General features: G+C 33.2%; 1 protein-coding gene across 1 annotated transcript; it reads right to left on the bottom strand.

Annotated features, from left to right (window-relative positions):
* Positions 1-447: 447 nt before the first annotated feature.
* Positions 448-5148, bottom strand: LOC136984130 (uncharacterized). The gene is made up of 5 exons (XM_067281069.1): positions 5044-5148; positions 1456-2651; positions 1316-1377; positions 501-1222; positions 448-459 (listed from the first exon to the last, which is right to left on the bottom strand). Exons 1-5 carry the CDS (start codon positions 5146-5148, stop codon positions 448-450), a joined length of 2097 nt encoding a protein of 698 aa, XP_067137170.1.
* Between the last annotated feature and the right edge of the window lie 7631 nt (positions 5149-12779).

Here is a 12779-nt window from a genome sequence, read left to right on the forward strand (position 1 = left end):
ATGCAAATGTCCCTTCTGTAATTACATAAAAAACTTAATGAATTACATCTTATTTGCATTAATACGGCCATAACATTAGAAGAAAAATTACTATTATAAATAGAACAATCAAAAAAAGGTTTATTCAAACTCTTATACCATTCACAATAAGAACTTAATAATATGCCATGATTCAACTTCAAAATATAATTATCAAAATTATTTAACTTTAGTAAATAAACACTATTAAAATCTTGTAACAGATTATCAAAATCGATTCCGTTCCTTGAACAACTAGCCCACCAATACTTCGACAAAGGCAACTGAACATGTTTCACAACATAACGCAAACAAATCTTACTAAGGCGTTCTTCATTTAAACTCAACGTTCTAAAAATCCAATTAACAGATTTGTTCAGGATCAAACAAGACAAAGGAATCAATGAACATTCCATAGACACTAGATAACTAGGAGTACACCTTGGAAGCCCGTACATTCTCTTAACAAAAGTAGTTAATACCGTATCCAAACTCTCCGCCTGAAACCCCCATACCTCCGAAGCATAAAGGAGAGATGAGCCCACCACGGCATTAAATAACCTTAACCGATCCTTCAAATTACACAACTTAGCAGACTGACACATATGAATAACTTTGTCCATTTTTATCTCAGCATTAACTTGACAAGACCTCACATGAGTATTAAAATAACCATTACTTTTAAAAATTACACCTAAATACTTATATTGAGATACAACCGAAATTGGAACACCTCGAAACCACCATTTGTCAGCCTTAGAAGCCTTACCACCATTTCGAAAGACCACAATTTTTGATTTAGCAAGATTCAATTGTAAACTATTATCGCTTAAATAATTATCCAGAAGGTCAATCGACCTCTGTAATGACCTCGGAGAATCCGCCACAATTACCACATCATCCGCATACGCTAATACTTTAACAGACACACCACCGACAACTATACCATCTCCGCCGGAATCATCAATACAATTTAATAAATCATTTAAAAATAAACTAAAAAGAATAGGGCTTAAGATACAACCCTGTTTAACACCCTTATCAGAAAAGAAAGGCTGAGAACAAAAATTCCTCCATTTAATCCTAACATTCGAACCACTATATAACTCTGCCAATAAAGATACAAACTTAAAGCTTAATCCAAACTTTAATAATTTCCTCCATAATAAATCCCTATCAACAGAATCAAATGCTGATGCTAAATCTATAAAAAAAGCATAAACCTTACGCCGTTTCCTACTTAGTGTCTTAGAGATAACAGTATACAGAATAAAAATATTATCAACAGTAGAGTAACCTGCACGGAAACCAGCCTGACTCTCTGACAGAATATCTCTCAAATTCAACCAACTTATTAACCTGTAATACAAAACTCTACAAAAAATCTTAGAGACGCAGCACAACAACGAAATACCTCTGTAATTAGTAAGCACCGACCTTGAGCCACCCTTAGGCACCGGAACCAATAAAGAACTCTTCCATTCATCTGGAATAACACCAGTTCTCAGAACCTTATTAAAATTATCTAATAAACAGAGAAAAACACTATCAATTTTCCAAAATTCAGTAGGAATACCATCTATTCCCGGAGCACCGCCAACAGTCGACTTACTTAAAACGACTCTAAATTCCTCCTCCGAGATGTAAGAATCCAATATTTCGTTTGACCAAGTCACACAATCATTAAAAACCACTAAATCAACATCATATGGACTTTCAGAGCCATAAAGGGAGAAAAAATAACTGAACCAATCAAATAAACTAATATTAACCTTAGCATAATTTCCCCTTGCTTTACATAAATTCCAAAATAATCTATTATTTTTATAAAAATTTTTAACATTTTGTAACCTTTTACAAAATTCTTTCTTCTTTGCTAAACATAATTTTTTTACCAAACTTCGGTATAACACAAAAACTCTCCTCTGAGCCGGCAAACCATTTTTCTTGAACTCTAACCAAGCTCTATTTCTGGCTCTAACCATTAATCGACAATCCAAGTCAAACCAATCATTAATTCCAACCATAGTCTTTTTCCTTTGAGTCAATCCTTTCACTTTGGCAAAATCCAATATCACCTTACTTAGCTCCAACAAAGATAAATTGGGAGTCTGCTCCAAGCAACGCCACAAATCAGCGGACAACGACTCCAGCTGACCACTGTCCCAGAAAATCCTCTGGTAACAAGTACCAGAACCGCCCAAAGAATCTATGGCACGATCTTCCAAATAAAGTACTATCGGGCAGTGATCGGACCAAAAACAACTCTCTACTCTAAAACATTTAATACAGTTCCACACAGAAGGAGTAACCATTCCCAAATCAATTACTGAGGACCCTCGGTTGGAAACAAAAGTAAACTCTCCCGCTTCATCACCAGAAGCACGACCATTTAAGATTATTAGATCATTATCTGCACAATACTCAAGAACTTTCAGTCCTCTCACATTCATATTTACATCTTTGGAGGCTCTACTTCTCTTATTAACAGCAATACCACTACTATCACATATATTTGTCGAAATCACATTATCGTTCCCAGTCCGTGCATTAAAATCACCCAACCAAATCCAATTCGATTCGTCGACCTCAAACCTGGACAGTACATCAAAAATTTCTTGCCACCTTTGTTCCTGCATATAAACAAAACCAATATTAAACTCTCCTAATGGTAGCAGAATATTAATCAATACAATGTAACTATCCCTATAAATAATATTAAATTTCAAAGATGATTTAATGCAAAGCAACCAACCAGCCATAGGTCTACCCCTACTGTGAGCCCTCAAAGCATCACCAACAATACAATGATATTCTCTTAATTCCTCCCAATAGCATCTGCTCCCACCCTTAATAAACCAAGTTTCCGATAAAAAGACCACATCATACTTCAATAAATAACTCCAAAAAGACCGCGGTTTATTACCAATCCCAGCACAATTCCACGCCATAATAGAAAACACAGAAGACATTACTGGTTGCTATGAGATCGGCACCACCTTAGCTGATACTTCATCGACTTTATACCGAACTCCATCTACCAGTAACTTATCATAACTTAGCCGAACACTTCTTGCTCCTTCTTCCCTTTTTTTCTTCCCAAATACCCTTAGGTTGTATCTGATATCTCGCAAACGTTTAGAAAAATCATCATACACAGAAACATTAAGATTCCGATTCTCAAATACAGTCTTTTTAAACCTCAATTTATCACTAAAAGACCCAAATTGGCAAATCACTGGTCTGGGTTTATCTCCAACTCTCTTCCCAACCCGATACGCGTTTACAATATGCAGCGAGGATAAATTTAATGTATTAACCGCAAAAGAATTAACAGTGTCAAATATTTCCAAAGAAGTCTCCTCTTTCCTCTCTTCCAATCCGTGGATAACAACATTGTTCATCCTTCTCTGATTATCCATAACATCCAGTTCTCTCTCAAAAAAAGAAAATTTCGTGAAAATTTTATCCATATCCAACGAATGCCCAACACCAGTTACCTCCCCTCCAACCTTTGACTCAACCTCCCCCAACCTCATCTCGAAGTCAATCAACGCCTCATCTACATTCTGAAGCCACTCTGTCAGATGATCCAGTCTTCTGATAAATTCATCAACCTTACCGTTCAGCGAAACATGCAATCGCAATAAAAGCCTAACTCCCTCTGCCACATCAAAATTTGAGTCCTGTAATAAATTCGCAATATCCTCTTCACCAGAAGAAGTCTCACCCCTAAACCTAGCTGTTGATCTTTCAGGAACGGTTGGAGAAAAGGTCTTCCTCTTCCGAGCCTGGGACATAATTATAAACTAGACTTACCTAGAAAGAAAAAAAAACAGCAATTCAAACCAATTGTTCAAAAGAAAATCGGATAGTCTCCCAAGCAGTCCAAGCAGCCACAGATTAAATAGTAGGCAGACCACGCCCCAAAACGTCATATTTACATATAATATCGCACATGCTTATACGTCTCTCTAAGCTCTAGAAATTAACAATAAAACACAATCAAACCAATGTTACCATAAAATCTAAAATTTTTTTCTTATTAATAAATTACAATTTTAAAAAACCTACTGTAAATACATTCCAATTCAGAGTATGAATGGATATTTCTCGTTTTACAATTAAAGATATCGCTGTATAAAGTAAAATTAAATAAATATAGTAAGTAAAAGCTGTAAATCATTAAAATCTAACAACTTCTTTGTATTTTATTGCTAAAAATGTATAAGTTGTTAGATTTTAATGATTTACAGCTTTTACTTACTATATTTAATTTTACTTTATACAGCGATATCTTTAATTGTAAAACGAGAAATATCCATTCATACTCTGAATTGGAATGTATTTACAGTAGGTTTTTTAAAATTGTAATTTATTAATAAGAAAAAAATTTTAGATTTTATGGTAACTTATTTGTTTTATTGTTAATTTCAGAGCTTAGTAGTAATACTGCTGATGAGGGGCATGCTAGCCCGAAACACGTATAATATGTGTACGGATATTGCTACTACAGGTGATATAATAAAGAAATTTTTCCTGAATTAACTCTCATTACTGTGCCAATCTTTAAACACCAGTATAAAGTCCTATTAATAAGTAACGTCCACGTAGACGACTATAAATAAGCATAGAACAGTCTTCTGTTGTTTTGATATTTTATGAAACAGGACGGTTACAAAGATATACCTTGAATACATCTTCAATGCAATAAGGTGTGTTGCAAAAGTTTAGGTCCACTCCTTTCAGTTAAGCAAACACAACACAAACACATGTAAAGAAACCAACACATACATTTATTTGTGAAGGTAGCAGAAACATGTAAACATAATGACATCATTAAACTAGCATATTATTAGATGACTGTAAATGAATAAATACACAAAGTGACAATCCATGTGTTGCAAAAGTTTAGTTCCACCATTTAAAATTACATATCATTCTGGAAACCCCTCTTTTTGCACCCTAATGTCAAAAACACTAAGGCATGCTGTCTAAAAGTTGCTGGAGCACATCTTGACTTACCTTGTCCTGCACTGAGGTGATGGCTGTCTGCAGTTTTGCAACAGTCGAAAACTGACATTTGTTGGCATACGCCTTCCTAGCGAGAATTCCCCAGAAGTTCTCCATGGGGTTAAAGTCTGGAATTAGCAGGCCAATCCATTACATGCACACCATTGTCTAAGAACCACTTATATGTAGTGTGTGCTACATAGATCAGTGCATTGTCCTGTTGGAATGTCCAGAAAGGTCGTCCAACCCTCTCTCTCCAAATGCCATGAGGTGCACATCCAACAGTTCCTGTAGTCTCCGGCCTTCATACACCCACTCAGAAATGTGATGTTAGTCTTCCTGTTGTATCTGAATCCGGCTCAGACCATTACTAACCTCCCATTTGGCATATGGAAAAAATCTCGTCCTCTGATATCATGCTAGTAGTAGCATCAGCCATCAGGACCATCTAAATTATATTCTTTTTCAATGCTGAATACTAATCTCCATTCTGTATTCCAATTTGAATGTTTTCTAACTCATTTTACCTGTGCTATCTTATGGTCTGATGTTAATCTGGGCTGACATTTCTTCTTGTGCAGCAGTTGTCTGAGCCTTACAGCTCTTGATAGGGTTGACATGAACTTTAATCATTGGATCATGTGCCAACTGTCTGAGTTATGATCCTGATTGTTTTAGGGTGTTTATGACCCATTGAAGATGACATTCACTGAGTGCTTGTGGACGTCCTGAACAGGGTTTTTGGTTTTAATCCTCTTGGTTACGTACATAATTGTTTACCACGTTATGTGACTGATTTAATCCGTTTTGCTATGGCCCTGTTAACCCCTTAGCTCCTTTAATTACTATTGAAGTAACTTTTTCGACAAAAAAATTGAAAATACCATTGAAAAATATTATTTATTTGAATTGAAAAAAGTTGTTTTTTCGAATTTTTTTCAATTTGTAAAAATTGGTTCCTAAATGGCACCTTCTCCTATGGATAGCCAACTTTACAGGGGCCTCAGAGCCTGAAACGGTGGCTTCTTTGCATAATATTTCTGTCATGCTGGAAAGCTGCCATTCGTCGTTTATCTTTAAAAATAATTTAAAAACGAAAACATGACAAAACATAAAATGAAAATAAATTTATTGACAAAGACATATTTTAAATCATTACAAATAATAAAAAGAATAAAACATAATTATAAAATACAATATTATTTATATATTTGCTGTGATTATATACCAAATATAAAAAACAATAATGCGATATAAAGTGATACATTTGCACAACTAAATAATATAAAAAAGTGAATAAAAGTCATATAATTACGAATAAAAGTATATATCTTATTATTATTTACAATATCTACAAAATTATTTACAGTGATAATAATGAAAGTTTTCAAAAAATACTGTGATCTAAGACGTAAGAAAATTTATGGTATAAAAAAGAGTAAAGTTTGTTTAAAATTTTTCCATTGTATGGTATATTTTAAAACAGGGTGCTGGACACAATGGCACATCACAAATTTGACAGTAATACCGGGTTTCTTTTTCTATTCTTTTCCCTGCACCGTCATGCTTAGTTTTACATACGGCACAGCGTCTAGCGGGAGTTTTTTTTTTTTTTTTTGTCAGTCGCCGGAAGAAGGTCCAGGAAATGTCTTTCCGTCAGTCTAAGCAGACCTGGAGTTCTCGGACTAAGACCAAAGATATTGGCACAGGCAGCGCTACACCTGCTATCGGAAACTTTTGTACTTACTGTACAATACACATTTCCATTTAGCAAATGTTTATTACAAGTTGCTCATCTAAGAATTACATGCAGGTGTTTGGAAGTTCTTTCTAAATGCCTTTATACGTAAATAATTTTACAGAAATATGAATAACATATCACCGTTTATGATTGTTGAGTATAATATATATATGTTTTCAAAAATTTATAAAATTCAAGACTTGAAAAAATCAAAAAAGTTTTTCGTATAAACATTCGATCAATCTGTTATATGTTACGTAGACAGGTATATTTTCTCAAAAAAAATCACGCAGCTTACTAAACTGACGTAGACATACAATATAGCTTATAGTTTACAACGCCACTAGTTTGAGGGGGGCGGTTGAAGTTGTAAAAGTAGGTCAACACACATTTGTGCATCGATGGTGTGTATTTGAATTTGTTTATGTTATTTATACTATTATAATAACAGAGCACTATAATAAGCGATTATTACCTTATTATATGAACTACTATACATGTATTATTTTTTTATGTATTACGGAAGTACCACAATAAACCGGAATTACTTTGTTTTTTAGAAAGACTTGTGGCTGGATGATTCTGAAAAAACGTTTATAAACGTAAAATAGTATGAATATACATATAAATTTAATAAACTCGGGTAAAAATAAATGAGAGTAATGATTTATGATTGGTTGCATATGTTTATAGCTGACAAAGTATCTTCGAGAAGGCACGGCTTTTTGCTTGAAAATTCCCACCCCACAAACCCGAATCGAAGCTTATTTGTCGAAGGATAGTCAATTAGCTATAATGTATCAATTACAGCTCAACAAGCATGTGACCGACAGTTTGTTTTATCCAATAAACAAAAGAAGGTTGTTCTATAGATATAACATGGGAAGGAGGAGTATTGTACAAACTGTAATCAAGTCTGTAGCGATCTGAGCTTTGATTTGCTTGTTTGTATGTGTCTTTTGACTGACTCAACCAATAAATGTTTTGTCACCACCTCTGAACCATAAATATTTCGCGAAATACCGTCCTCTTCCATTGTAAAGCAATTAGAGGGTGAGGAGGCAGATTATTGGCTGATAAAATCGATAGTCAACTTCTTTTACACTGTAGTCTGTTACTTTCTGTCTATGTTGATATTAGATCGACGAATCATCCACCTGTGAAAACAGTGGAGCTCAAATTTCTACTAAGTACCATCCCTCTCAGGTGTAGCTGTACGCTATATATTTTTGTTGTAAATATAGATTTAAGTTTAGTTTAGTATCTTTCCTTTTTCTATTCTTTGTCTCATCTTCTAGAACTTTCTTGCTTTGTCTTTCTGGTTCATTATCCCTTGGGTGGGATTACCAATTCCAAGAAAGGTGTACGTAAACAAAGGGTGAGGCAAGGCCCTGGGGCTGACGAACAAAGGGAAGAGACACTTTTGGTCAGAACTCTCAACGAGGACGGACGGAGAGAAGGAAAGCACGAGATAGCTAGCACGACAATCGGAGACAACTAGGTTTCGATAAAGAAACTTATACTCGAATTCTGAAGAATAAGGGCGGAATTAGGGTAGCCACCCGATCGAATTTGAGACGATTGAAGGCTACGTTCACCCCAAGGAAGCTAGCGAGAAAAATTGAAAAGAGTGCCGACGGATAACACGAGGAGCAACATTCACCTCAAGAAAAACATCAAACTAGTATCCCACCCAAGTCTTTGAAAAAAACAGGAAAGTTCCGGGTATTTCTACCTTTTTTCTTTTTCTTCTATTTTTCATCTTCTCTTCTTTCCTTAGTTATAATTAGCATAAGTATTAGTTTGTAAGTTTCGGCCCGCGTATAGTTGTCGCGCTCGTTGATCTTTTGTTCGTTAGTATAGATTGTAACGTGTGTGTGTATAGTAGTTACTTGTAGTTGTTGGGATCCAAAGAACCTGTTTAGAGCGAAAATAAATTACTTTGTCACGTGAATAAAATATAGTTATTTATTTCTACTATCGTGCTTGCTGGACCTTGTACTTGTCGCCCTAAACATCACACAGGCTACAGTCTTTGAAATATGTAAACAATCGTTATAAAATTGCTTGTTTCTATCGTTTTTTAGCTCTAATTAGCTAATTTATTGTTCTTGGAGAGTATTTAGGTGAGTAAACATTATTTTAGAAATGTGAAGATATAAATTATTTGTGAAAGTAAACATTTCCCCTCGCTGTTACATAATATGAGAAAATATGTAAACAATTGCATGTAAAATTGCGTAGTATAGTCGATTATTGTAAAAATTGCCGAAATAATATAAAAATAATGTTTCTTATACATTATCACTAAAAAAACTTTTGTTGACTTTGACCCTCAGATGACTCATCCACTCCCCTCCTAGGAGAGTAATTAGAGAAGTAGTGTGAATAATGGCAATAACTTCTCACTTGCTGTAGCTAGCAGTTTGTTTTCTTTTCAAACCAAAGATATGTGTAACTAATAAATGCACGATATTTTAGCGAATTTATATAAATAAATAAATTGTTTTCTGTTTTGTTCGGAAATTTAAAATTTTATTATAATTTTAAATTAGTGAATAACAAAATACAAAACTACGGTAAACTGTAATATGACTTTGCTAGTAAACGAAAAAAACAGACTGAATATAGCGCGAATTTGAAGCGAGATACAACACTTGAAACGACATTTGCATCTGTAAACATGCTTTTCCTGCAAAACATCATGTTTTTGATAGAAGAACGCAGAGTTTTTATGAAAATTCTGTATATGAATATTTTTCATTATCTTATTATCAGAGAAAGATTTTTATCTGTCCTACATTGCTTGAGCCACACTACCCCCTGGACTTTGTCATGAAGAGAGAAATAGTATATTGTAAACAATGAAATTTGACACCATAAGGCTATACAAGGGTGCAGTTCGTTTAGTACAAAAAAGAATTTTTACACAAGTACAGTACAAACAATTTCTTATATCACAATAATACTTATTTTATAATTATTAGTTTCTAGCTTTATATGCTGACATAAAAGCTTTACAAAAAACCCACGAAAAATCAGAATAATTTATATTACGCCATTTTATAAAATGAATTCCTATAAAGTTTTAGTATAAAACTTTATTTATTTTATTATCTATTATTTAGAAACTTATTATTTTTCATATAACACAAAACTGGCAAGGAGACACCTAGCACAGGCAGATACACAGCTGGATGACCTTGAGAACAGCTGATTGTAAACTTTTCGCGGGATGTTCCAAAACAACGCTTGAGGGGGTGTAAGTTTTCTACACACGTCAGAACTAGTTACTGTAAATACTCGAATGTATTTCGTTATTTTCTAATAATTTTTATACCAGTTTCTTCTTATCATTTATATTATATGTTGAGACTAATATCATTAACCTAACATTGTTTTTTTGTGTTTTACAGGAAAAACACCCACAAAAATAAAAAAACATTTTAATACACCAATTTATGAAATACATATCTAAAAGATTTTAGCATAAAACTTTATTTCTTTTGTTAGGTATTATTTAGAAACGAATTATCTGTCACATAACAAAAAATCGCGACGGATCACGTGACACGCGCCGCAGTTCGGTGTACTATGCTTAATGTCCTTGAAAACAGCTGTTTGTCTAAGCTGGCGGGATATTCCCAAGTAACTTTCAGGGGAAGACTGGCTTTTAGCCAGATGTGCATCATTTACCGTGAATACTCAAATACATTACGAAATTTTCGATCATGAATACTCTTTCAATAGGTGGGGACCGAAAAAATGGTCCAAAATATAAACTTCTATTGGATGTATAATTTCAAAACTTGCTGAGGTCATAAACGACATCCAATAGAATGTATCAAAAGCCTTTCCTGACTTATCTCGTCTATAGGGAAAATAGAAACGATTTTTGAAAATTTGACGTGTATACACGTCAATGGGCTGTAGCATTAAGAAAACTCTTGACGTCTATAGACGTCAATGGGCGTTAAGGGGTTAAACAGCCCTTGCTGCTTTAATGCATCAATCTTGCCTCTCTCATAGGCAGATAACACCTTGTCGCGGTCCATGTTTCCATAAATGTTATATCAAGCAAATCATACAACTCAAAGTTGCAGCAGTATGACAATTTCACTGTTAACACGTATGAAATAGTTTGTAACATTTAACTCGTAGGTTCATATCGTTATTTCTCTTGGATGTGGTGGAACTAAACTTTTGCAACACATGGATTATCTCACTTTGTGTGTTTATGCATTTACAGTCGTCTAATAATACGCTAATTTAATGATGTATTATTTTTACATGTTTCTGCTACCCACACAAATAAATGTATGTGTTGGTTTCTTTGTGTTTGGATTATGTTTGCTTAACTGAAAGGAGTGGACCTAAACTTTTGCAATGCACCTTAGATTTCAGCATAGGGTAATTTATTTTGTAGTAATCTAAAGAGAGAAACAAAACAAATATTATTAAAGCAAAAAGTATTTTACAAATAACAGCTCCTTTCATAACTTTTCTATAACACAGACATTATCAATGCATAGGTAAATAATTGATGGAAATATAGAAAATTTTATTAGATTCTATAGCTACATGTACCATCAGTTAACGCAGGGGCATTGATAGTTGTAAAACTGTTTATAAAAATACCTTCAGTTTCTAGTGTGTAGCATTTCATCTCTAAAATTAATCCCTTTTTTTATATATATATTTTTAAAGTGGTCTTTAGTGTAAGTATAAATTCCTTTTTTGGAAAAGATTGATTTAAAATCACACTTAAAATATCTTTAATTGATTTATTCATACCATTCTGATAATAGTTCATCATTTGTTTCTACAACTAAAGTAGAGAAACAAATTTATTATTTTATGTACAGTTTGAGTTATCTGTAAGGGTTAAAACTGATTTGATGGTTCCTTGGATCAAATTTTTTCAAAGCTGCCTCAATCCATTTTACTTTCTCTGTATAAGTTAGACTTTGTTGTTTCAAGGACTTTGAAGACTCTTTTGAGTCTTGAGCAGCAGTACTGCTTAATACTTTCAAATCTATCTTATCAATACTGCCCTTTGGATTCTTAGAACCCTTTCGGCTATTATTAAAGTTGTTTTGTGTTTTTTCAGCATCCAAAGATGTTTTTATTATGTCCCTGTTAACAATGCTTATTTAAAATATATCTCCCAAATTTGTAATCTCCCAAAATCTGTATATCTCCCAAATTTATCTTTTGGAATATTAACATCAAACACACATTTTTCATAAGGAATATTATACTTTTTGATGTAATTATCAATTGTCCTTATACTAACTTTGTACTTTACAGAAAATTCTTTTTTACTTTTGTTTTCAAAATCCCAAAGTTTTAAATATTCAATAAGGTTCAGTGCATCCATTTATATATTTTTAAAAATGTAAAAGGAAACAGTAAACAGAAAGGAAAAGAATATAACAAAAATACTTGTTCATTGATTTGCCATTTAATAAATATTAAGGCTTCTGACTGTATCACAATGTTTTTAAACATTTTTCTAAAATCACAATGGAAAATCTTTTAACTTTAGTAAGAATCAATTTACTGCTAAAATTGCTAAAATGTGTATAGATCACATGGATGAACTGCTTAATAAAATAATGTCTCAGATAAAGAAAAGTCAAATTTTTTCTAAAATGTGTGAATGAGATTGTAAAGGAGTTAACATTGAGTAACTCAAGTACAAATAACAACAATGAGTAACTCAATACAAAAGAATATAAAGTATAAGGATATTAATAAGTTAGAAAAGGCATACCAAAAGGAACATGAACATAATGCTTTAGCAAAGAGGTACATTGAGAAACAAAAAGAAGCAAAAGTTAGTATTCCAGGAATACCACTGTCTTTAACTTTAAAAGAAAGTAAAACACTTAAACTACATCAATGTATTCAATTAATGAAGAATTAGATGAAAAATTGAAAAGAATTTCCATTCCTGTAGATTATAAAGCAAAGTAAGCAGAGCTTATGTAAAAGAATCAATGAA

This window comes from Centruroides vittatus, unplaced genomic scaffold, assembly GCF_030686945.1.
Source record: "Centruroides vittatus isolate TY-2023 unplaced genomic scaffold, ASM3068694v2 contig_120, whole genome shotgun sequence".
In the NCBI taxonomy this organism is placed as follows: Eukaryota; Metazoa; Arthropoda; class Arachnida; order Scorpiones; family Buthidae; genus Centruroides; species Centruroides vittatus.